This window comes from Rhinolophus sinicus, chromosome 2 (assembly GCF_057876585.1).
Source record: "Rhinolophus sinicus isolate RSI-liver-muscle chromosome 2, RSI-T2T, whole genome shotgun sequence".
NCBI classification, from domain to species: domain Eukaryota; kingdom Metazoa; phylum Chordata; class Mammalia; order Chiroptera; family Rhinolophidae; genus Rhinolophus; species Rhinolophus sinicus.
In genome coordinates, this window is record NC_142502.1 from 71,628,789 (window position 1) to 71,656,525 (window position 27,737).

At 32.4% G+C, this 27,737-nt stretch overlaps 1 protein-coding gene across 6 annotated transcripts in view; it reads right to left on the reverse strand.

Moving 5' to 3' along the window:
• SENP6 (SUMO specific peptidase 6) overlaps nt 1-27,737 on the reverse strand; it is a 100,144-nt gene that overhangs the window by 9,849 nt on the left and 62,558 nt on the right. For 5 of the 6 annotated variants that reach the window (XM_019729596.3, XM_019729601.3, XM_019729598.3 and 2 more), the window contains 10 exons: nt 27,400-27,697; nt 22,015-22,244; nt 18,689-18,859; nt 14,581-14,614; nt 13,979-14,173; nt 12,767-12,993; nt 11,328-11,437; nt 11,093-11,209; nt 3,816-3,932; nt 2,731-2,823 (listed from right to left, as the gene is read on the reverse strand). In XM_019729596.3, coding sequence (XP_019585155.2) covers nt 2,731-2,823; nt 3,816-3,932; nt 11,093-11,209; nt 11,328-11,437; nt 12,767-12,993; nt 13,979-14,173; nt 14,581-14,614; nt 18,689-18,859; nt 22,015-22,244; nt 27,400-27,697 — 1,592 coding nt within the window. The remainder of the gene's footprint in view (nt 1-2,730; nt 2,824-3,815; nt 3,933-11,092; nt 11,210-11,327; nt 11,438-12,766; nt 12,994-13,978; nt 14,174-14,580; nt 14,615-18,688; nt 18,860-22,014; nt 22,245-27,399; nt 27,698-27,737) is intronic. The other variant, XM_019729599.3, reaches the window with a different exon arrangement.

Consider the following 27,737-nt stretch of genomic DNA (forward strand, 5'->3'; position numbering starts at 1 on the left):
ACTGCTTAACAATGAAAATATTAAGTAATCTTTTGTCTCATGCTTTATTGAAACGTAAATACATTAAAATGAAACAACACATATCTAAACATTATTACAGAACTTAAGTATTAGTCGAGTTCCAGCTATCAAGTGGGTGCTTATGATATAGCTGAATTCAGGTATCACAGCTCTCAACAGTACGATATAAGCCATGAGTAAGCAGCTATACAGCTAATATTAGCAAATAGTCATTAATATTGAATAATTTTATTAAGGGCTTACTACTTGCTAGGCATAGTGTTATGTGCTGAGATAAAATGAATAGGCTATAGATGTCAGAGAACATATTAGGTGAGCACAGTACTTGTCATATGTCATATAGTGATATGTTCAGTAGGTATTTGCTGAATGAAAAAATGAATATATTGACGTGGATAAACGTTATTTTACATTCTCATTTCTGCAAAATATTAAATCACCCCAAGGTAATACTAAGAAACAGCACTCTCTCTCACGGTACAGCATAAGTAGAAAGGTCAGAGGCTGGCTTCATCCTTGATATTGTAAAGGGCAGATTTGGGAATGCCTCACTCCTGTTCTTAATTACTAGTCCTCAGGATCCTATGGACTTAGGTCTGGAGGGGGCAGTAGAAAGAGCAGCACACCAACTTCCTCACTTCTTCACTTCTAAGACACAGCTGACTAAATCACATCTCAATTTTGGAAATGTTAAAATGTCAAAAAATGTGTTTTAAAATTGATTAAATACAGTATAATAGAGTGATTTTTCAACCTACAGCTGTAACCTAAGTCTACCACAGTTAACATTTCTTAAGTTTAACAACATGGATAAGCCACATATTTTCTGTTGCCTCACTTAAAAACTAGGAGAACATTCTTTCTTCACCAGTTGAAAGAATCTGAATCAGAAATACCTGATGTCACCTCTAAGCAAAGCCAGGGTTTTGCTTTTCTGATCCCTTTTAATAACAGCTATATCAAGCTTAAATTATCAATGGGAGAAGAGGCTAAAACAGGTCATTTCACTTATCTTTTGGTGGATTAGATCCAAATATCAAATTTCTACCCCATGTCAATTACTGTGACAATTTTGAACAAATAGCTTTTAACTTTAAAGAAATTAACACCATCAGGAAATTTGAAAATAAATAGATGACAAATATATGGCAGTCTATCTAATATAATCAGTGTATACAACTATTCGTGGTTTTACCTCTTAAAAAAAAAAAGAATACAAAATGAACCCTCATGATTTGAGGCTCTTTTTCCATCACAAATGGTACAGTACTCTTGCAGAATGCTTTTCTGACTATCATCTTTGTTCATTTTCTACTTTCCACCAAGATGATTAGAAGCATGATCATAGTTTCCACCACATCAGATGTAGTGACTAAGAGGGATGTGCCTCTATTGCTCAACTGTATGTACCTCAAATTATATTTCTATCTTAAATTTTTATACTTCATTTCTGACAAATGACTTTCTAGGTATATTCTCCCTTTCACCTAGTAGGCAGCCCACATGTTACTTTATGTAACAAATATATGTCAAGAAACCTTATTTTAAGTAGAATGAAGAAATGGGAGATTAGTTTTAAACTGTGTTTGACTTAAAAAAAAAATGGAGGGGCTTTATAACCATAACCAACATTTTGACCTAGCCTACCTATCCTGGCTAGGCTGATCAGAGCACAGATCTTATAATCAAAGCAGGATTCCAAATAAATATAGTTTAATTATACTATACAGTAAATTTATTTTCATAATGATGGGAAAAAAAGAGCACATTTAGAAGCTAGCCTGGCACAGTTAGGCTTATTAGACATAAACAATCTCACAGAATACCAACCTTAAAAAAGTTGCTCTGCAACCATGATAAAATGAGACAAAGCAAGGCCATTTCATAATTTGTCTGAGACAAACAAGGTCACAATTCAACCCCAAAAATATCAAACATCCCCCTTTTTTGTTAAAGAGTGAATGCTACTTCTTTAGCAAAGCAAACCACTGCTTCCTTCGATCTTCTCCCAAACCAAACCAAAGCCCAAATTCTTTTACAGGCTCTTTCAAACACTTTCATGGTTGCCCATGGTGTGTTCTTCTTTGATGCAAATAATAAACCCAAGTTATCCAACTACAGGGGATCTTTAGCTTGAGGGCATAGGAAAACAAAACATGAAATACAAATACCCTCAAGTTTAAATTATATAATGATCCTACACATTAATGCCTCTCTACCGATTGGGGGGAAATTACGTAAAAGGTTTATCTCACCCATTTACTTAGAAAATAACTTCAAGTAAGTCAGCATGGTTCTCAATTTGAGAAAATGGCATAAATCTAGCCATCTTTTCTTCTTTGTGGTTAAGAGCTCAAGTTGTATCTTAAACTAAAGATTCGAATTCTTCTATGGGACCTAATCATCTTTCTGTATAAAGTATCCTTTTCTATAGGATGTTTGCTAGAACACAAGCACCATTTTTTAAAAATGACATTAGTCCACATTGACAAATAAAACAAAATTAGAAAGATCTCTTGTCTGGTGTTTCTAAAATTGAATCTTACATGATTCACTGGAAAACTGCATTAATTTTCATAAAATAAGCAGTATAAGTAATAGCTATACAAAACAAATTTCAAGAAGTTTAAAAATGGATGAAATCTTCACATGACAAACACGTTTTCTAAAAATTGCCATCATGTTTACATAAAGGAATTTCTTACTCACGCTTCATTAAGTGGTACAAAAATAAAATCCTTCTCAAAAATATCTACATGCCGGGTCCATGTTTTTACTCGCCCATGCCGCTTTTGCTGTATTCTGTAAGATAAGAGATACACTCTAAAGCTTCTGAATTGTTCCTAGTGCATCAGCTTATATGCAACAACTTACAAAATATAAAGATTAAGATGTTAACAGATTGAACAGTTGCAAAAGATGGGTCAGCAAATCGGGGAAAGAAAACAGAACATCTGAGGTAGAGTTAGCAAGGCGTGAAACTGCCCATCCCTGAATCTGAAAGAAAGAGATATTTAATTCCTGCTACGACATAGTACTAGGGTAGACCAGTGCTACTATTTTTATTACTGCAGAACTGGCACAAGCAACCATACTGAGAAGCAAATCAGACCATGACCTAGGAAACCTGAGGAGAGGAAGAAGAGTGAGCATTATCCTATAGCAGATGAAGCAGGATACAATACGATCATTGGTCCAAACCAATCACTGTCCTCAACTCTAAGATGCAAAATTAGGAATCAGTGAAATAGAAACTATTTATATGATGCACAGCAGCCATCAATTCAAGACATTTAATAGCACTCGTGACAAAAATGTACCAACTCTATGTGTATCTTTTGACCAATTACCAGCAAGTATTAGAACTGGATGCGATCACTATATGGAGAGGAATTATAAAACGAAAGTATTCAAGTAGAATCATCCAAAGAACTTAATTAGAAGTACAGATTCACAGGTTCCTCTCTTAGATAGTATGGATGGAACATCTAGGGTAAAACAGGGCAATTCGTATTTAATAAGCATCTAAGTAATTATTTTAAACTATCAGGCATATTGAAGAAACACTGATCCAGATATTACACCTAAAATCTTTATGAATTCCAGGTATTCGTGAGGCTTTAGAATATTATGGATATTGATCTATATTTATATTGGATCCAATACAATATTATACTAATTTTGCTAATTGATAATAGAATTAAATGATTTGCATCAATACAAACGAATTTTTAATAAGTTAAATTTAAGTGATTTAGTACATCTGTTAAATATTTTCAAAGAGCTTGACTTACGATAGATTAGTTGTTTCATTTCTTCTCTCTCTCTGATTAAGGCGTTTATAGAAAAAAGAACTGAATATATGAATTCGATCAGCATCTTCTTTCTTCAATTTTTCAAGCACCAAGTATCTATTTTATAAAAAAATTCCAATATGATAATTTAACAGTTTACCTCATACCAAAATGCAGTCAAGCAGTGATTAAATATCTATTTAGCCACCATCAATCTCTATTCCTTACAACTGAAAGAAGTTATTAGCAAAATTTACTTTACATTCTAGACAATAACTACCAGATTATTCTTCAGTAATGAAAAGTGATACTTGAGAGTAAAATTGTGATTTTAAAGATCTAATATTTTAAAACAAGAGCATATTCATAAACGTTCATAGAAACATTACTTATAATAGCCACAAAGTGGAAATGCCAAAAATGCTCATTAACTAATGAATGGAAAAATGTAGTTATATCTATACAAGGAATATTATTCAGCAACAAGAAGAATTGGAGTACAGATACATGCTGTAACATAGAATCTCGAAAATATGCTAAGTGAAAGAAGCTAGCCACAAAGGAGCACACGTTGTATGATTCCATGTATATGAAATGTTCAGAATATGCAAATCCATAGACACAGAGAAGAGATGGGTGGTAGCCTAGAGTTGAGAGTGGGGTTGGAGGGAAATGGGGAGTTGATGCTAATGGGTACTGGGGTTCTTTTGGGGGATGAAAATGTTCTAATATTGACTGTGGTGATAGTTGTAAAACTTCTGAATACACTAAAACCACTTTAAATGTATTAATTGTATGGTATGTGCATTATATCTCAACAAAGCTATTATCTTCATGTGCTGTTTATGTTACGCAGTTCAGTTAATAAACCATGAAGACCCAACCATATTTTACTTTTTATAAAAACAGAAAAGAAATAGAAAGAACCTATACAGTGGTGAGGTTGTAACAATGACTCTTTAAAGTTATCTTACATTGGATCTAATTTTTCCTTGCCTTAATTTTTTTCTTTAGATCTATACCAAAACAAATAGCAATGGCTCCTTTATATCACAAAGGAAATTATGATACTTTAAGCTTAATGGTTTATGTTCCAAAATCCCTCAAAGGAGCTACACGAATTCAAGCTTATGATCATATTCATTTTATTAAAATGAACAGGATAGTCTGAAAGCCTTGTGAAATCTTACACAGAAACAGCAACTATGATGACCTAGAGGGTACACCTTGACACCTGTTCTTAAGTTCTAATGAAAAGGACCTATCTACAGAATTTCTTGCTTTTGGGCAACTCAGTGTGCCCACACAAAACAAACAGTAAGACAGTGAATCAGATCATGACACAGTTTAAATCAACGACTGAATTCTACACTAATATACTCAAAACAGAGCATGTAGTGAATCAGATTTGAGTTTAGGGGCTATACCTTAATGGGTGAACCATGCAGCTTTTATCAGCCCAAGCTATAATGGCTACTTTGTAAAACTGAATCGAACAGACAAAGGGATAATTCAACTTTTAAAAAGTTATTTGTTATTTAAGAAAACTGACTCTCAAATTCATATGTAAACAAATCCATGCCTTTTAAAGTAACTAGTTTTATCTTTCTGATCTGATACATATCCATAAGTATTTCTGTGAGGTTTTTTTTTTTTAACGTACATATGTTAGAACTATTAATTTTATTTAGAACAGCCATATCTCTTATTTTAGAATTAAAGGGAAAAATTGAAGTTTATTACAAAAACCTTGTGGGAATTTCTTCCATCTGGGTGTATTTTTTTCAGTGTATAAATAATTTAAATATTCGATGTCATGGTGAAGCTGTTCACTTACTATTTCATAAAGTGGACAATATAACAATTAAATCATGACTTCTTTAACTGTAGGATAAAGTTAAAAGATCATTTTTAAGGTTAATTTGCAAATCTGACTTTGAAAGTAATTTTTATTAATTATTTTTTTCTCTGTATTTTATTAACATTATCTAAATGCAATGTGCTTATACTTCTTTTAATACTGGCAAACTTTGTTTAAAAGTCTATCTCTAATTTGTAGAGTTAGAAATGGAAAAGAATGAGCAGCTCTAGTAGCAAGCAGCCAATTAACTTATTTTAATAGTGAATTATTTTAAAAGTTTCCTTTTTAAATTCACTTCTAAGAATGTCATGGAACAAATGGAAACATACAGATTTTTTTAAAATCATGGATTTTGTTAGGTTCTCTTTTATTTGGAATACTGATTTGCGTCAAAAAAAGACAGAATTTATAATTAAGTTTACTGTATGAAATTTGTTTTAAACTAGAAAAGGGGCCTATAGATAGTATAAAGAATTTCAAGAGTATAATCACATGACTAAAAATGTCTACTGTAACATAAAAATTATAGATTATTCAAGTATGAAATGGAATAAACTAAAATATAAACAAAATATAAGAGTTCAACATGTTTTTTAGATCCACCTATATGCTTTCAAAAACAAAACAAAATTTTAAATATAGAAGACTTAAATAGGTTAAAAGTAAAGACGTGAAGAAATATATACCATGCAAACATAACCAAAAGAAAGCTGGAGTCCCTACACAAATATTCATTTTGAACAAAGGAGGCTTAAGAATAAGGAAGATTATCAAGGATACAAAGGGACATTACATAATGATAAAGGGGTCAATTCTTCAATAAGGCATAAGCATGTATGTGCCTAACAACAGAGCTTCAAAATACTAAGGCAAAAACTGATTAACGTAAAGGGAGAAATAGATAAATCCATAATTATAGTTGGAAATCTGAACAACCTTTTTAATAACTGATAGAATAAGTATGCGTAAAACCAGTTAAGGACAAAGATGACCTGAATACATCATCAAACAACTTTACCTAATCGACATTCACAGAACACTTCATCCAATAACAGCAATGTTGCTCTATTTATTCACTGAAGACTTTTCAATAGTTTGGTTTGTGAAGTTAGTATACATTAGTATTAACAGATAACATCTTTTTATTAAAAATTACGGGAAAAATACATAACAAACTTCGCAACCTTAACCATCTTTAAGTGTACAGTTCAGTAGTGTTAAGTATATTCACACTGTTGTAAAACAGATATCCAGAACTTTATCTTGTAAAACTGAAACTCTAATCCATTACATAACAATTCCCTTTCCCCTGCCCCTTAACCCCTCGTAAACACCATTTACCTTCTCTTTCTATGAATCTGATGACTTCAGTTACCTAAGTGGAACCAAACAGTATTTGTCTTTTTGTGACTGGCTGGCTTATTTCACTTTGCATGTCTTCCAGATTCATCCATGTTGTAGCATTTGACACGATTCCTTATTATTTAAGGAAGAATAATATTCCATTGTATGTATATACCACACTTTGTTTATCCACTCATCCATCAATGGACAATTTGGGATGCTTCCACCTCTTGACTATTATGAATAGTGCTACTATAAACATAGGTGTACAAGTATCTCTTTGAGACCCTACGTTCAATTCTTTTGGATATATACCCAGAAATGGGATTGCTGGATCACACAGTAGTTCTATTTTTAATTTTTTGAGGAACTACCATATTGTTTTTCCGTATTGGCTATACCATTTTACACTCCCACCAGCAGTAAACAAGGGTGATTTGTCCACATTCTTGCCAACATGCTATTTTTCTGTCTTGGGTGTTTCTGTTTTTTGTTTTGTTTTTCTAATAGTAGCCACCCTAATGGGTGTGAGGTGACACCTCATTTTGGTTTTGATTTGTATTTCTCTGATGGCCAATAATGGCAAGGATCTTTTCATATGCTTGTTGGCCTTTTGTATGAGATAACATCTTTTGATTTAGCTATCAAGAACTTTGTTTGAAATTGTCCTTGAATGTATCTGTTAGGTCTCAAAGGGGTCTATATCTGCAAAATTAGGCATTTACAATCTAGACAGTTTTTCTTGCCAGCAAATCTATGACACATTTATAATTTAATGAAATATATTCCATTACCATTAACTCTTCAAAAGGAAAAATAGTGCCCTTGAAAAGAGGGTATAGTTAACATAAATAGGAATATACTACTACCCCCTCATGTTAAGTAGATCTATTGGTTGAAGATGTTAGTGAATTCTTCTATATCCTTACTGATTTTGTTTAGTTGTTCTATCAATTATTGAGAAAAGGGAACTGAAGTCTCCAGCTATATTTCTATTTCTCATTTTAGATCTATCAGTTTTTGCTTCACATTTTGTAGCTCCGCTGTATGGCATATGCCCTTTAGGACTGCTAAGTCTTCTTGGTAGATTCACTCCTTTATTATTCATTATGTAATGTTCCTCTCCATCCCTGGTAATTGTCTTTGCTCTGAAGTTTCCTTTATCTGATATTAACTCTTTTGCTGTGATGTTCGGATATGTTTTCCTGTGGCTTGCACTATCAACAACAAAGATGTTTTGTATGCCATATTGTGTAACATTTTGTAATAAATTTTTATGTCATCCATGCCCTTAGATTCTAATTTATCTGTACTTAAATCTAACTGATACCACTTAGTATGTTTTGAGTATTTTTTGCTAAAATTCAATATAATGTTAAATTTATTACTATATACTAAAAGGCTTAAAACAAAAATGTCATTTATGTACAAACAACTCAAACTGTTATTAAATGCATGAAATAGCCAAAATATTAACTTTTTATTTTTTGTGGATTTTTGACACATTTTGAAAAAATAACTTGAAATCAATTAACACAGTGAAAGAGTTAATATGTTTTCTAGTAACTCCTGCTTTCTTTTAATATTTGATGCTATATCTTTTTCCATCCTTTTCCTTTCAATTTACATATATCATTATCTTTGAAGTGAATTTTTTTATAGATAGGACAGTCGGGTTATGTTGTTTAATCCACTCTGCCAATATCTTTCACATATGTATATAACTGTTCATTAAAGAATTTTTAAAATGGATGCTTTAAAAATCTCTGTCAGATAATTCTATCATCTATGCCATCTCAGTGTTGACTACTGATTGTCTTTTCTCATTCAGCTTGAAATGTCTGTAGTTCTTGGTGAGGCAAGTAATTTTAAATTGAAATCTGAACATTTTGAGTATTTTAAGACTCTGGATCTTATTTAATTCTTGTGTTTTAAGGCTTACCCTGGCATCACATTCCAGTGGGTGAAGTGGTCATTACCGCATTACTGCTGGGGATGGGGGTTGGGGGACTGGGATGGAGGTGAGGGGGTGGAGGTTCAGGTTCTCTATTAGGCTACTGTTAACAAGGAGGGGCTTCATGTTAGTGATGGATGGAGATGGAAGGGTCCACCACTAGGTCTCCACTGATAGTAACTCCACTGCATGGTGTGTTGGGAGGTGTACCTCATTATCCCCAGGGACCACGGTCAAGCCTGGCTCTACACTTTACCCTAATTAGCTTAGGGTCATTGTGACCTCAAAGTTATTCTTAGCTCTTATCTGCTCTGACCTTTGCTTTACTGATACTACTAAATGTATCTTCCTTGAAAGCTTTCATCTCCCTTCAATTTTATGACATTACTCTCTCTGGATTTTTCTTCTTACCTCTCAAATACCTTTCAAATTTATTCATGGGAGCCTTTTTCCTCCCTGTCTATCTAGATCTACTGTCCAGGTTCTGTCCTTTGATCTTATTCTGTATCCCTACCTAAACAACTTCATTGATTCTCATAAACTACTACTTGCAAAGTAAAGCCTCTTAACTATATTTCTCCAGGCCAGAACTCAGCTGATCGTCAGAACCATATATTTAACTGTTTATTAGCACTGTCCCCTTTTTTGTATCAGACATCTAAAACGGACATCTTCCCTCTGCTGACCCAAAACTATTCTGTTTCTGAATTCATTGTTTCAGTTAGTGGCAAAAGCATTTAGCAGGTCTCACTAGTCAGAAAACTAGGAGTTATTTGGCACCTATTTTTCTCCTTAATATCAATTCTGTCAGTCCTAGAGTCCTACTAAAAAACTCTACCTCTTAACATTTTATTATTTCCTCTTCACTCCAACTAAAATGCCTTAATTAGACTTCTTACATCACCTTCATTAAATTTCCTTAAATCATCTCTCATCTAGACGTCCACAATAAACATGCTTGTCAAAATGATCTTAAGGAAACTAAATTACAATATCACTTCTCTGATCAAAACCTATCACTCTCTGTAACAATGTTTTCTTTCCTTAAACAATGGGTTGCAACCATTAGTAGGCTATAAAATCACTCAGCAGCTTTTTGACAATCAGTTTTTGTTTAAATTGTTTTGTTTTATGAAATACATTTGAATAAACTAGAAAGTATTGGACAGCACTAGGCACACTGATGCTTAAGTTGTTTCATATACACACCCACTTTCTATCACAAACCAGTAAACACATACAAATTTATACATGTATAAACACACTACACACACATGTGTATGTATGTGTATACTGGGTCATGATGTAATAAGCTCTTCCTGGAAAGCTTCTTTGTCCCTCATACTTCACAACCCCCAAAGAGAACGAAGCATTCTTTTTCTGCTGTCTTCTGTCAATTGCTTTAATCCCCTATTTGTGTTCCCTACAAGACCGTAAACTTTTAACCCAGTACTTGGCACATAGCTGGCACTTGGTGAACACTGACTAAAGGAAATGAGTAAAATTATACTTTTGTGCTTGCTCAACAAATCATTACCTAAATAGGGCAGCAATTTTGTAAAGACTTATAACACTGTAACAATAACAACATAAGCTATCATTTAAGAACACCTTTGCATTTGCCAGGTATTTTTCCTAGTGCTTAACATGTATTATCTTATTTAATCCTTACAATACTTTTTGATATTAGTCTCCCCATTTTTAAAATGAGGAAACACAGGGCGGCCGGATGGCTCAGTTGATTAGAGGGCAAGCTCTCAACAGCAAGGTTGCCGGTTCAATTCCCGCATGGAATGGTGTGCTGCGTCCCCTGCAACTAAAGATTGAAAATAGCGACTGGACTTGGAACTGAGCTGCGCCCTCCACAACTAGATTGAAGGACAACTTGGAGCTGATGGCCCCTGGGTGAACATACTGTTCCCCAATAACCCCCCCCCCCCAAAAAAAAATAAAATAAAATGAGGAAACAAGGGAGAGACATTGAATAACTTTCCAAATATTACAGAATAAGTGGCAATGACAGAATTCAAAACCCAAACAGTTTTCACTCTAGAAAATGAAGATATATATTACAGAATGTTAAAGATTTGCTAAAAGGTTAGTAGAAAATTAACTTACTTCAAATAAAAATCTATAATAACATCATTTAAAAATTCTCCTTCACTTAGACAGTGCAGGTCCTCATTAGTAACGGAGATGCCTCCCTTAGCTGGAGGAGGTGGATATACTATCAGTCTGTAAAAAAAATTTTTTAAAAAGCAAATGATCAAATATATATGTAAGTATATAATTAAAAAGTAATAAAACTGAGAAGAAATTTAAGGGTGTTACAAATATAAAGGAATTCTCTCACTTTTCTACAGGGCCCATGAAGATGGTGTGACTCTCTCCAGTTTCTTCATCTTCATCAAAAAACTGGTATTCTTGTTTGTTTTTAAGTTGTATTTTAGATTCAAGGGGCACCTGGAAAAGGAAATTAAATGATCGATTCACAAAATCAACTGGGCAAATTTTCAATCAAAACAGCAAGCACAAAGCAAGAATGTTTTTCAATTAAAAAGGATTAAATTACGAATCTAAAAGTATGTATGATTTTTAAAAGTTGAAAAAAACAGGAAAAACTAGGGTCCACTTTTGTTTTTTTAATCTATAATTTCTAGTACAGCAATATTCTTCTAATTTTTGTAACATGGTTTTCCGGTATCTTGTCTTTCTAAGATCTCCACTATCCAAATTAGATTGTTAGTAAAATCTAAAGAACAGAAATCATATTTTTTTCCTTCTACCTAAATTCAGTGGCTAGATAATCTGTAGGATATAGAAGCAGAGGCTCAGGGAACACAGTTCAATGAGCTTCAGTCCTCCAAAGTTAAGAAGCCCTTAAAAGAAGAGCCTTCAATTAAAATTTGAGCCCATCGCAGCTGCCTTGTGGCTATAACTGCTCTTTTATTCCTCTGGAATTATCTCCTGTAGCCAATTCTGTAAAAGAAGGGGAACGATTCCCCTTCCTTCTTCTGTTCTTTTCCTCAACCCACTAATGGTATGAATAGCTCTTCTCTGGTGAGGTCTTACCCAATTACACTAAGATTGTGCCTAGAATAGTCCTATCTCCAAGTTTGTAGCCAGGTTGAAAAATTTTAAGTGTTCCCAATAAATTAAGTCAGCAAAATTCAACTGCTGCAGTAGGGGACAAAATTAGAGTATTTAAGTTATATTTGTATCATTTAACATCATACTAGGTGTTACAACAGTACTATGGCCTTTGGTTCACATGGATTCAGTTACCTACTATATTAGTTATTCTAGAATTGGATGCATATGTTGAGAGTCAGGATTTTCACTTCCTAAGTTTTCGACCATGTGTGCAGGGACCAAGATTCCTTTATTTGTATTGAAGCCAATGATATCCCTGGGAACCACTAATAAATTTAAGAAACAGAGTAATAATAGATTTGAACATAGCAGTGTATGTATACATATGTGGGAGTTAGGGCAAAAAAAAAAAAAAAAAAAGATGAGAGGAAAATTAAAGATGAAAAGACAAGAATAGAGTGTGGAAAGGAACTAGAAATGTTTCTGAGACCTGTATCAAGTACTATTTGTGCCACAAGTCACCTCTCCACCATTAATGTTGCGACATAAGATCGTTTACAAATCACATATAAAAGTAAACAATTCTGAAATGGAACAATAAAGATCTAACTCCGAAATGAGCATTATAATGAAACATATTTCCCTTTAGCGCTACACATCACTAAAGATTATATTTTAAAAATTTAAAAACATAATTACATTTTTAATTTTGTTTTCTTTTTGCACACAACTTCCTTTGATGCTCTCTTCATGGGTTTTTGTACAGGCAATAAGTCTGCTATTGGCTTCGTCAAAGGGAATTTTCACAAAAAAATTGGATACATTATTCTTTATACCGATGTCAGTAATGATACTTTCAAATACCATATTTGCTTGAGGATCGAGGCCATTTTGAAAAATTAAAATTATGTATTGTTCTTCCAAATCTGAAAAGAAATCAATATAACTATAAATCTAAAAGAAAAAATATAAGTAAATAGGTAGATATTAGAAAAACAACAACTAATTATTCCAAGAATATCACCAGCAATCCTGGTATCAATGTTCAAAGCAATGTTTGACATACAGTGGATATACAATAAATATGAAATAAAGACCAGTGACAGTGTTACCTGATAAAGTCACCTAAGTTATTAAGCGAAAGGAACCAGAACACATTACTCTAGCAGCAGCTCAAGAACAAATCTATTCATGGGTATAACTAATTTACTTCATCTAATAAGATCCAAATACATTTACAGTTTTAAATATATATCAATTAATATTTTTGTCAAACAAATAAATTGCTAAGTGAACTGGTAGTATCTCTAGAGAATTTAACTGCAAAATTCCTATTCATTAATGGGCCAACTCTTACAGCTTTAACAGTAGCTATCATTTATTCACAATTAAGGTGAAGCAGCAATTACTGCTGAAAAGTATTTATTTTACAACTAGTCATGCTATGCCATAAATATTAGATGTGAAGAGAAACAAACTGGAGAACCAAAAAGTTTATTATAGAGATGAAAATATAGTCTATGAACTTGCAAACTTCCTATTCAGGCTTAGTTTCAAAGATTCCAGATTTATATGGTTGATTTACACTTAGCACCTATCCGCGTATTAAAAAAAATCATTTTACTCAGATAATAGTATTAAAATAAAGATTGCAAACCTCTTAAGTTTTAACCATTTTTAAAACTTAACCATTTTAAAACTTTCTAAATGGGTAAACCTGGGTTTTCCCTTCAGACCTTCCACTTTCTGTGGGCTTTTACTCATCTGTACAATGGGGGAAGTAGTGTCTGTCTTACAAGATCCCCGTAACAACTGTAGATAATATACATCTAAGGAATCCATCAAAGTGCACTCACATTCTGCTATTCAATGAATTGTATGTATTATTATAATCTGCTCTACATAACTTACTTGTTAACTTATTTATTCCTTTACAATCATTCCGAACTTTATCGTCCATATTCATCTGCAGTTGCATGCTCAGCTTTTGATAAACTGCTGGTATCGTCTGAAGAAACACTACTGGCAATTTTCGGACATTACACCATTCACATTTAGTTAGATCAGAGGTATTTAAAGTAATCCCTACAGGATCATTTTCTTGTTCTGAAGGAAAACAAATGGCAATGAAAAAGGAATCAATTCTTTAAAAGGGCAAAATCATAAGTGGAGGAAATAGTGAGAAAATACAAGTTTAAAGTTAAACATTTATTATGCACTGTTAATAGTAACTCTAGTGTGAAATGAAGAAAAATATAACTTCTTAAAGAAGTTCCTACATTTTTTTTAAATGAAAAGGGAGTTCTAATGACGTATACTTACAAAATTAAAGATAGGTTTTGTGATGTTACAGAATGAAATTACACTATTAAGATATATGTATGCCCTTTGTTAAGATACATGTAATAACGAATCATCTTAATTAATTCTATGAATATTATTTAATCTTTTATTCCTGTAATGTGCCTTTGTGTAAACAGTTTTGGTGAGTAAAAGGACATATAATAGCTTACCTTCTAGTTGTATCTTGATAAAATCTAAACAAAACTAAAAAATAAGACAAATTAGTACAAATCTAGATCTATGAAGATTTTGCTACAAACACCCTAATAACATAGGGGACTTAAGACTACAGAGGGCAGAAAAACTGAACCATATGCTTAACTATAAAATGAGATAGATATCCTCCGCCACCTCCACCACCACCACCACCACCACCACCCTGCTTCCAAATTATCTCCCAGAAAGGCAGGCTTCACCTTTTATATTCAAGTACTAAGAACATTCTTCTACTAGTGATTTATTTCTCATAACTTTAAAGAGAAATTGACAGAATATTACAATAAACACCTGAATACTCTTACCCAGGTTCACTCACTGTTAATACCTTGCCACACCTACTCCATCATTCTTTCTATGTATATAGTCGTTTCCCTTTTGCTAAACCAGCAAAAAGCAGGCAGAGGATCATTACCCCAACCAAGAAAATCAAAATTAACTTCATTCAACATATAGTTCTACTCAAATTTCCACAACTGCTAAAAACTGTCCTTTATTGCTATCTTAACTTTTCTCCAATCCATGATTCTGTCAAGGTTACATTAGTCTCTCTTGTCTACTTCTGTCTAGCTACACCAGAAACCTCCCTGTTCTTCATGACATGGCCTTTGGAAAACCCGCTAGGATCTATCAAGTATACAACATCGTGGACTTCTGTTTCCTCATTTTAAAATTCAGGCCACACATTTCCAGCATATACAGCACATAGGTGATGTTTTATAACTCCCACTAAATCATATCGGAAGGCACATGATGTCAAGCTGTCCCACTATTGATACAAGCTTAATCACTTGGTGAAGGCAGTGTTTCAAGTCTTTCCTCTGTAAAAATGTATTTTTCCCTTTGTAATTAAATGGTGATCTGTGGAGAGATACCTGAAAGCTTGTGAAAACCTCTTCCCTAATGACCTTTCACCCAATAATTTTAACATCTATTAAAGATCTTGCCTAAACGATTTGTTATTGGTAGTTATAAAATGGTGATTTTGTAACTATTTTAAAGTGGAGAAGACATATTAAGCCTGATACACCCTGAATTAATAGTTATTTTTGCGTAAGATAAGAAAATCAAAAAAGGAGGCAAGAACTTCAAAATGCATTTAAAAATAAGCTGGATCAATATATACAGGGATGAATAGATATATGAGAAGCAAATTTAGTTAACTGTTAAAATGACAGAATCTAATTGGAAGTTTTATGCGAGTTCACTGTAAAACTCTTTTCAAATCTGTTTGAAAATTTTCACAATGTAAAAAAAGCAAGGGTAATTACAACAAAGGCAAAGTCAGAATGTCACTAAACATACCTTCTAAAGATTGTATTTAAATATAATACATTAATTGGTTTCACTGGAAACTAACATGTTAATTGGAGAATCAAGAAAGGGTACTTGTAGCTTGGGAAACATTCCAATAAACATGGAAGCTGAAGTTACATCCTTTAGAAAAGTATGTTAGATGATTCAAAAAGTAGCAATAAGGATGACATAAATACTAATGTGAAACATTTGGATAAAATTGTTGCATGAGATACAGGAATAGAAAAGCATGTCTAAATATGTGTCATTTAAAAATGTATTTATAACTAAATTACACACAAATATTAATTAATATATGGTATTCCTAATAATGTAAGTCATTTTCCTGTTAAATAAAAGTATTTACTTTTAAATAAAACTGGCAATTCTAGATGGTGCCAATTCCAACATTGAGTGAATTTAAAATAATTAAATTACCTATAACAAATGACTGAAATTTAATAAAACATTTAAAACAGTAAAATATTTAAAATCTCTTTCTCAGATTAATAATGATATGGCAGACATATCCTTTCACTACAAAACATAAGAAAGTTATGTTCAAAAAGAAAATGTCAAATCATCTTTTTAATACACTAAAGAATTTACAGATCCACTATACTTCATCAAAGAATGTTCTTTGTGAAAGTCCTATCGTACAAGAAATATTTAATAACACAGGTTGTAAGAAGATTGCCACAGGGACATGAAAGTCAATTCGGGGAATGTAATCAATAATGTAAAGATTTTGTAGGGTATCCGACTGACACTTGTCCCATTAGGGAGACCACCTCAGGGATGATATAGATGCCTGATCACCGCACCGCACACCTGAAGCTGAAGCTGAACAATAATGAATGTCAACTACAATTATATATCTATATATATCTATATCTATATCTATATATATATATGTGTGTGTGTGTGTGTATATATGTGTATATATGTATACACACACACACACACACATATATATATGTATGTATGTATATATAGAGAGAGTTACAAGAAGTGAAGTTCAGCATTAGGAATAGACAGTGGAAATGTAATGGCTCTATGTGATGTCAGAGGGGTAGTAGATGTGGGGAGGGGGGTTATCACTGTGTGAGGGATATAAATGATAAATGTCTATTATATTGTTTTGTATACCTGAAACAAATAAAATAAAATAACATAATATACCATAACATAACATAAAATAAAATAAATAACACAGGTTGCAAACTTCCACATTTAAGCACAACTACTTTTTGGCTGAAATATTTCATTTAGCCTTTTTATTTTTTTTAAAAATCTGTATCAATACATTTTACATTACACAGAATGCCTTTTATTTCTTAAAGTAAATTTATAAAGTCAGTTTTTCTTCACCAGATCAAATATATACTCTATAACTTTCACGTAAAAAAAATTCAAATTTTGATGTAGTTCTTGCTAGATGGCCAGACTAAATATGCAACTTGTCTAATGTATCAGCAAAGCCTTAATTATCATACCAACGAGTTCTGAATAGTGGTGTTAATGTGGGGAAAAGCCATAAAACCCATAGGGTACTCCTGGAAATTGTTGAGGTATAGTGATATAGAATGACATTTTTGTTAACTGACAGTAACCAGAAAAGATAATCTGTACAGTGAAGGCTCATAACAAAACAGTTGTTTCATAAATCCCTGCAAACCTTGGTATGTGTATATATTACCCCATTATTGGGCAATAATCGATAGTCTACCTATATATAATTTGCTTTAAATCTCTGGAGTACTTGACTTTCTAGTTTTTAAATCTGACAAGCTGGAGTTTTTTGACGAAAGAGAAAAAAATGCTGGTTTCCCATACAGCTTTGCTCTCATAACAAAATCAGGTCCACATACTTGTTTTCTCCTATAAAGCCTATAAAGTGTTTCCTTTTGACCATAATTATCCTAGAACCACAAATCCTAGAAAATAGCTGTTATTTACCATAATTTAAGTAATAATAAAGCTAGCTTTTAACTTTCCTGAAGTGATACACTGTAGAGTTTGAAAGAATAGTTGGAAACAGATAGCCAGGGACACCAAGTTAAAGAATTATAAAGGTTTACAAAATAGTGCAGTGCTTTAGGAAGATTCATCTACCAACAATGTACAGAACACATTAGAAAGAAAAAAAATGATCACTAAAGAAGGCTAGTTAAGGAGATTACATCAAATTTCAAATAGAAAATTCACACTTGAATTGGATGGTGAAAGCAGAATAAGAAGAAGACAGGTAAAGGTAAAAGAACTATAAGAAGTGCCTTCGGTTTTGTGGACACTGAACTAGTCCAGTGCCTCTTGGATGGCTACTATAGTCGAATAATCTATTTCTAGGATTCTTAGTACTTCAAGACATTTTTCTGCAGACTCCAAAGCTTTTGGATTCTTCTTCATCTCATTATTCTTTAAAATACTCTTTTCATGCATTGAGCTGGCATGAGAATAAAATAGTTAACATACTGGAGGGTTTTCTAACTCAGTGAAAATAGTATCTTCCTATGAAGAATAATAGGTCACTACCTTGAACATTACATTATGATAAAATATTGTACCCACTGATTTTTATGGTGAAGAACTACCTATAATTGTTTATATACTCTTAAATCAATATAAAATCTTAAAATAATTTTAATATTCTATTAAATTAAATATGTTAACTTACAAATTTGAAAGTATTACATACTAGCCTAGCCTTAGCCTCAGAATTTTAATCTTATAATTATTACAGTGAGCACTTAAGGATGTACTTACAATTACAGGCTCTATTAATAGCCGACAGAGGCTTCCTACTCGTACACTTCGACAGTTTAAAATGATACTGTCAAAGGAACTTTGGCAGCTTAAAGACACAGGATCAACTAAAGTTTCTTGAGAAATTATTTTGCGACGTTTTAGAGGTGTGTTGATAATAGAATTACCAAACTGGAAAAGAAAAGAAAATTCACTTAGTAAGTTACTAAAACAAGGCGGCAAACTAAGTACACATACGCAAAGAAGACCCAATATGAGAAATGTAATTATCAAAACATAAGATTAATTTTAGTTCAACAGTATTCTTAGATAAAGTAAAAATTTACTTTATCTAAGAATACTGTTGAACTAAAATTATATAATAGTAAACCCTTTCTACTTTACATAGCTATAATTTAGTCATTACTTGAAATTCAAGTAATAGCACAGCAGTGAGAAATGTACTCTGGGAATCAGACTGTTTCACAACTATACCACAATTTAATGATTTGATTTTGTAAAAATAACTCCTTAAGTTTTTGTTTCCTAAACTGTAAAATATGAAGAGTCAGAGTATCTTTTCAAATAAGCAAATGCATATAAGCAGCTTAGCACAGTACTTCATGCACAGTAAAATACTGGATAAAAGTTGCTAATAATAATGGTAGTGGTTGTAGTACTTGGATTAAATCAACAATTCTTTAGGAAACAGGTAATTTATGGGAATGATTATTTACATTACAAAATGATACTTGATATATTTAAATTTTTTAAATACTTGATTTGTTAAATAAAGATCTCAGTCACTTCCAAATGCAAATTAACCATAATCTAATATTTCATAAGCATATAATTTAAATTTAAATTAAAGTTATTATTTTAAAAACTTAATCATTATTACAGGAATAAAACATCTTGATAAAAAACAACAGGAAAAAATGTCCAATGCATAGATAAGCAGTATTCTCTTTACACCTATAGAAATTTCTGTGATCTATGTCATAGGAAAAAAACATGTATTAAAACAAAATGTCACATACACACATACCCATTTATTCCTGTAAACTGTTTTTTCAGGCTTATTAACAGATTTATCATGACTATTTTTCTTGCTTATTAATAGAAACCTATTAAGAGAGGTTTAAAACCTTTTTTTTTTTGGCTTTATAATTCTTTCTTCAAATGAGATATTATTTAACTCAACAAAATAATTTACCAAGTTTCCCCGAAAATAAGACCTACCCCGAAATAAGTCCCAGTTAAGATCGTCAGCCAGACGGACATATTTAGTACGTTATGACAATGTTCCAGAAGAAGATGGCACGACTGTATTTGAATAAATGTAGATTGTTGTACATGAAAAAATAAGAGATCCTCTGGAAATACGCCCTAGTGTGTCTTTTGGAGCAAAAATTAATATAAGACCTGGTCTTATTTTCAGCGAAATACAGTATAAGACCCAGTGTTATTTTCAGGGAAACTCGGTAAGAGCTGCTCCAGATGAATCCATAGTAGAGGGACTGAATCTAGAACTTGGGTGGTCTATATCCTCCCAAGGAGCCTCTAAAAGATCTCTGAGGAACCTTAATTGCCAGTGTGTCCATTTGAAAACTGCTCAACTACAAATTCCATCATATGGAAATCCGTTATTTAACTGAACCCTCCTATGCTGGACATCTGAGTTCTTTCTGATGTTTTCCCATGATACACTATTCTCCAAGAAGCATTTTTTAAGCTAAATCCTGGTATATATACTTAGTGCCAAATTGCTCTCCAGCATAGTTGTACTACCAATTTACACGCCCAACATTCCATTTCTCCTAACACTAATCAAGGTGAGATACTACTGTATTTTAAAAGTTTTCAGCAATGAGTTATCAAAATGTATTTTGTTTTAATTTCATTTTCAATACTTCACTACCTTTCTTGAACTCCATTTCCATTTTTCTATGCAGTGCTTCCATTTCTTGATTTTTAAAATTAAAAACATATAAAGGACCAAGTCACGCTCTGTCACATAGTTGACTGTTTTTTCTCTATTTGCATTTACCTATCAAATTATGTTTATGGTGCTTTGGTACACTGTTCTATACTTTTCATTTAATCAAATATATCCATCTCTTCATTGGAAAGGCATCCTTCAAGATTATATTAAAAATATTAGTCCATATTTTTTCTATTATCCTTATAGTTGCTTTTTATTTTTTTATTTCTTATGGTTCCCATCTTAACAATCAAGTGTGTGTTTCCATGTTTTTATCAATACTCATAATCTCTGACATATATGTATATACATATATAATTTTTGCTCATTTCTTATTTTCTAAAAAAGCTCTTTTATAAAAATAAAAATATATGCACGTATTTCTACATTTTGGTATTCCCACTCAACAGTACCACACAGAAATCCTAAGTCATTGATATAGCTCTAATTTTTATTGGCTGCATAACAGTCCATGATGTGGATATACCATAATTTATTCATTTCCATATTAACAGGCAATGATTTTGTTTGCATTTGTTTGCCAATAACATGTTTATAATACACAGTCTATGTACTGGAGGGGGAAAGATTCCCGTAAAATTGAGTCTAGGGAACACATTATTTGGTCATTTGGTATACGTTTAAAAATTTTTAATAGATGTTTTTATACTACTTTCCCAAAAGGTCATAACTTTCTTTTCCATCAGCAAATTACAAAAGTACTCTTTCCCTCGGATTCTTGCCAGCAAAGAGTATATATTGACTTTGTTTAAATTTGAAAGTCTGTTAAGTGTATGATTATTATTTCATTTTCCTTAATTTGTACTTCCTTACTAATTTACATTTTTCAGTTGGCAGTTTATTATCTGAATTTTCTTCTCTTTTTGTCTATTCCTCTTTTTTCTCAAACCTTTAAGAGCTTTTAGTTTATTACATGTATTAATGTAGTGCATGTCATCTGCATTACATATTCCTCTCAAGATCTACTGTTTGTCTATTGATGTAACTTTTATCTTTTCCACCTGAACACTGGAAATTTTTATGTAATAAAATATAATATAGTAAAACAACAATATAGTTAAATACAGGTATACTTGTTTATGCTTACATTTCATTGTAAGATTGATATTGTTTCTTGTTGCTGAATATTTTACACTTTAATCCTTCAATTTAACTGAAATTTCTTTTTGTATGTCTTTTAATGTTCTTCCAAATAATCTTCCAAGTGGTATTTTAAGCCCACTTAATGAATAATTCACCCTTTTCTCCTACTGACACTGCCAAATTACCCTCCAAACAAATATTTACATCCCAAAGGGGAGACATAATGTTCTGAATAAATATCAATAAATGTAAAAAGTACCTGGTCTTTCATTCTTGCTTTTCTTGGCAAAGGAACTGTATTTAACTCTGAATCTGCTGGAATGCTTCTCAAGTCATGCTCTGCTCTACAGGTATTTTCATTCAGTGCGGCTTCTACTTTTCCAGTGGATGGTGCTGGGGAAGAACATGCTGAATCAGCAGGTTGAGGAGATATGCTCTCTCTTCTGTTAGTCCTGTCATTGTCATCATCATCATCACTGGACAAAATGACTATTAAAAAAAATGTTAAATACTTCATGTATTTCATTTCTGGTAGTTAAAAATGTAAATACATTATCAAAGTGAGGAATATACCAAATTTGCTTTGTATCTCCTCCAGATCTGAGATTAATAAAAACAAATGAAGATACTATCCACTCTGATGAAAATTTAGAAAATGCTTAAAAATAAAGAAAGCATAAGAACTGGCTTTTTTTTTTTTTTTGACAATTTACAAATATGAAATCGATTCTGTAGCCTATCACCATCATCCACAAAGTAACATACACGTTACAGCAAAAATGAAATGTTTATCACTAGGTCTATTTCAAAATTCCAAAAAGCTAAAGTATGAAGATAATATATATGCATACAAATTGTTAACTCCATGTAACCACACAATTTTATCTCACACAGGAAATCACGAAAATCACAACTGGTCCTTGGAAGAACTTGGACCAGTGCCTAATGCTTAATAAATCTTGATGAGTAAACGAAGGTGGGCAAGAAAAGACATTATGAAGGTAATTTACTCTTATACCTTGCACTCATTATTGCATCTTATCAAACCCATCTCTTTATCATATTCACCAGAGCCACCCAGACTGCACTTGAGTCAAATCCTAACTCCTTTCTTTGGTTATTAATGTATATAATCTGTCCCTTTCCTACTTCTCCAACTTCCTTACACTACTCCATTTTTCCTCCAGGCACACTAGCCATTTATTCTGTTCCTCAAATACCACAGGCTTGTTCCTTCCTGGATTGCAATTCCCCTAACTCTGCATTTTTGTCATCAAATATTAGCTTAAATATTACTTTCTGCTTGACTACCCAATCTAAATTAAGCATATGGGTACTTGCTTATTCACACAACTAATGTAAATTTTGTTGTTTTTTTGTCGTGCATGTTCACTTGCTCATTTTCTCTCCCACTACATATAAACTGGAAGACAGCAAGGATATTGTCTTGTCCACTGCTATATTCCCAGAGTCTAAAACAGTGCCTGGCATAGAAAAAGCACTCAAAAAAAAAAATCATTGCTGAAAAATACATAAACTTCTAGGAGCAATTTTCTTGTTTAGTACCTCACACATAAATGCTTAGTTAATATTTTTGAGTAATATACATATCCCAAAGACGTGTCATCCCTAGCATCACTCCTCTTGTCTTTTTTATTTTGCTGTCCAGCTTCAGGAGCAAATGCTAAAGTCAGATCTTTTTCAGAACTGGAATTTCATTGATAGAATACCTAACAGGCCAGACTGGATGGTCTAACCAAATTTACACATATTTGAAAGTTAGGATTTTCTCTTACTAGCTAGTTGCCTCAGCTTTTCGTCTCTGTAAAATTAGGAACATAATGCTACCTATTTCAAAGAACTGTCGCAAGAACGTATCTAAAAGGTTTAGCACATCGCCTGACATGTATAAGCTTTTAAAAAAGCCCGTGAACTATTTATGTTGTTTATGAAAAACCACCTAGAAACATGTATTAAAAGGTAAGCCTAGTGTCCTATCTACAGTTATTTTTATGGTGCTTAAGGGACATTAAAACTTCTATTATCTATTATATCAAAAACTTATTTTAAAGCCCCAATACTGCAATAGGAATTGTACTACATAGTTCGTTTTATTAACTTAAAATGAGGGTTGTGCTCAATGTCACCATATTTGCAGAGCAAATGGAAAGTATGCAAAGATGATGTTACATAGTTAAAAAGCTGTTCATAGCTGCTTTAATTCTATATAAAAAATAGAATATATACAAATATATGTCTAAGATTTTTCATCAGGATCTGGTATGGACTGAATTGTAGCCCCTCAAAATTCTTATGTTGAAGCTCTAACCCCCCAATGTGACTATATATTTGCAGGTAGGAGGTATATATAGGTTAAATGAGGTCATAAAGGTGAGGTCTTAATCTGACAGAATTGGTGACCTTGTAAAAGGAGATGCCAGAGATCTCTCTCCGCACACGCACGAAGAAAGTCCACGAGAGGATACAGCAAAAAGGCGACCATCTAAAACCCTGGAAGAGAGTCCTGATGGCACCTTGATCTTGGACTTCCAGATTCCAGAACTGTGACAAAATAAATTTATGTTGTTTGAGCCACTCAGTCTGTGGTATGCTATTATGGCAACTTGAGTGGACTTATACAGGGTCTTTATACTTATATTCCAAACTTGTTCCCGTAGATTATCAGCCCTTCATTCTGGGCTCTGTTCAAAACTTTATGAAAGGTGCCTATTCCACAACCTATCTAAAATAACACCCTACCCGATACGTGACAATTGTCAATCTCTATTCCCTGGACCTGCTTCACTTTTCTACATAGAATTAATCACTGCCTGAGACACTGCACATTTTATTATTTGACTACCTACAACAGAATAAAAGTTTCATAAGAAACTATTTTAATAAAAATACAAATAAGAATCATTAAGTATATAAAGAAAACAGACTTTGGAAGCAGAAAACTGTTTTTTAAAATCTATACTCCAAATTTCCATATGTATATATTATTGAGAAGTTACTCAATCTCCTTAAGTCTAGGTTACCACATTTATAAAATGGCATGCATTAGTACTTACCTCATATGATTGTGAAAACTAAATTAAATGGGTTAGTGTATAAACTTTTATTGCAAAGCAGGGAATCATTAGCATGCAATAAATGATACCTTTTATTACTAACATGAAATGTTCTTAAAATAGAACATTTTTTTCCATATAATTTAATGCCAAATACTTAGTGTTTAATTTTTTTTTTTTTTTTTTGAGCAGGAGAGGGGAACAAATTTATGTGGCATTTTTTTTATGGTTTTAATGCATGGTTGATTCAGTCCTACGTTAAGCTCTGAGAAGTAAACTGCTTAATACACCTAAGAACCACATGAATTTACTTCCTTATATTATCAACCTACATGGTTGATGTAGACATGGTAATTATTTTATACTTTTTTACTTAGACTTAGGAATTTCCAGTTCCCCTCATCTTGGAAACCTCCTGAGAATATTGTTTCCTATGTAAAGTTTGGCTCTGTAATAATATATACAGTAACTGCCTAATAAGTGAGGCTTTTCTTATGTTACCATTAAAATGTAAAAGCCTCACCATTAGGAAAGGTTCAAATGATATTAGCAATATTTAATATTGCATTGGTGTAACACTAAAATGTCTCATACAATATTCATCAAATATTATCATCATGTGTTGGCTGGACAGCTATCATACAGTATCCTTTTTAACCGTTCTTCTGAGAAATAAGCTAATGTGCTAGTTTGGGCTATGGTTATTATATTTAATTGAATTAAAATAGAACTTGACATCAAAATAATGTAAAAAAATAACTTTGGTGACAAAATAGAACTTGACATATTTCTGAAGTTAAAAAAAGCTTAATTTTATCCCTTTTATTTAGCAGTTTTCAGAAAAATCATTACAAACCTTAAGCAATCTTAAAAAGTAACCAATGGAGAGCTTTATTCTTTTGGGGGAAGTTGGGGGGTATCACTATGAAATGATTAATTTAAATATATTTGACATGTTTCAAAAAGTAGTCGTTATGATTCTGTTTGTGACTCAAGTATTCCCATCATTGGTCAGTGGGAGCTCTTTCATTTTTACCTCCTGTGGCCTTTGGCATGTTTGTAGTTTTTGACAGCTTCCATAACTCCTGATAAATGACTAGATGATTTAGATTTATCTTATACACTCATGCTCTACACTTGAAGCCACCAGTAATTTCTCTGAAGAGCTCTGGTTATTTCTTGTGAGAAATGATATTGAAAAACACAAATACAGAAACTAGGGTTGTTTATTTCTACACTAGGGTTGGTTACTGTTTTTTAGGCATTTTCTGTGGGTAAACCTAGGAAATATTTATTTTCTTTTTAAGAGAAAATATATAATAAGTTTATACTATCTCCGATTCAAATATAAAGTTACAGGATATTTAGTTCTTTGATTTTACTTTGCTATTCCTTTAACACTGAAAATCTTGGTTTCTGGGAGCAATAATATAACTGTTTGTTTTATCAATATGTGTGTTTAAAAATGCCAACACCAATAATATTACTGACAATATTACTGAATATACTGAGGATTTCTTTGCAATTCTGTTTGACCTTAAAATATCTCACATTAGGGATATACAATACAGTACTATTTTAATTTAAATTCATCTGAAACAATTCTTCTGTGTGTTCAAGCCATCAACTAGATATATAGTGAGGTTCATTTACTTCATTTTGGTTTTTATTTTGGTTTTTAAAATTTGCAATTTAATTTCCTTTTATAATCATGTAAAATATTTACGTGGTTCCAAATTCACATCTATACAACAAAGTATACTGGAAGAAATCTAGCATTTATCCCCGATTCCTACAGTTTCCTCCCCTTCCAATCACTACTTTTAAAATTAGTTTTCGGTATATCTTTCCACTAAAAAAAAAAATCCTTTATTCATTTTCCCACCATTTGCAAATAAAGGGTAGCATGCTATACACTCTTATCTTCACGTTGCTTTATTCATTTGGTTAAAAGATCTTGGAAAACACTCTACACAATATAAAATGATACTTTTCTCCCCTTTTACAAGTACATATACTATAATTTATTCAACCAGTTCCTGATGGTTTCCCATCTTTTGCTATTATAAAAAGAACTGCATTCCATATACACACATATGTACACATGTCTAAAGATATGAAAAAGATTTAAGAAAGAAATAAAAATGGTGAGGGAACTAATTTTCATTGAGTCCTTTCTATGTATCAAATATTTTATTCGGCTATGCTAGGCACTTTGTATGTTATTTCATTTTCTCCCTAAAAGCACTTATCAAGCAGAAAATATATCCATTTACAGATCAGAGAGATTAAATTAACCAGGCCAAAGTTGGAAAGCTGGGCATAACCGGCACTTTACCTAATACTGGGGCCAAGGTCTGTGCTTTTACTATTTAAGATGAAGGGACGAGAACAGAGTCCATATTTTCCAATTATACGGACAGTTTTAATGATATCCTCAAAAAATGTTACTTAAGACACGAGATACCTATCAAAACTAGACTTCTTAAATATGCTCACACTCACATTAAAAATATACATGAAAAATATTGGACTGATATAAGCAATACCAAAGGGAGTAAAGTACTTACTTGGATCATTTAGGTCTGACAGGCTTGTTTTCCTTTCTTTCAGGTTTGCGATTTTCGCTATTTTTGCCCTAGGCAAGACGACTTTTCCATTAGCCTGTGAATAATTCTGTCTATTATCATCACAACTCACAATAATATCAATTGGAACCTTTCCCACACTGTTGCCATAAAACTTCTTGAGTGATAATGCTGTGTTTTGTGACTTCTGTCCTCCAGAATTCTGATGATTTGACGTTCTTAATAATGGTCCAGTAGATTCATTCAAAGTTACAGCTTGTCTGCAATTCCTTTGCAAATCCTTAGGAAAAAGAATACCACAACTTTGGCATTTGGTCTGA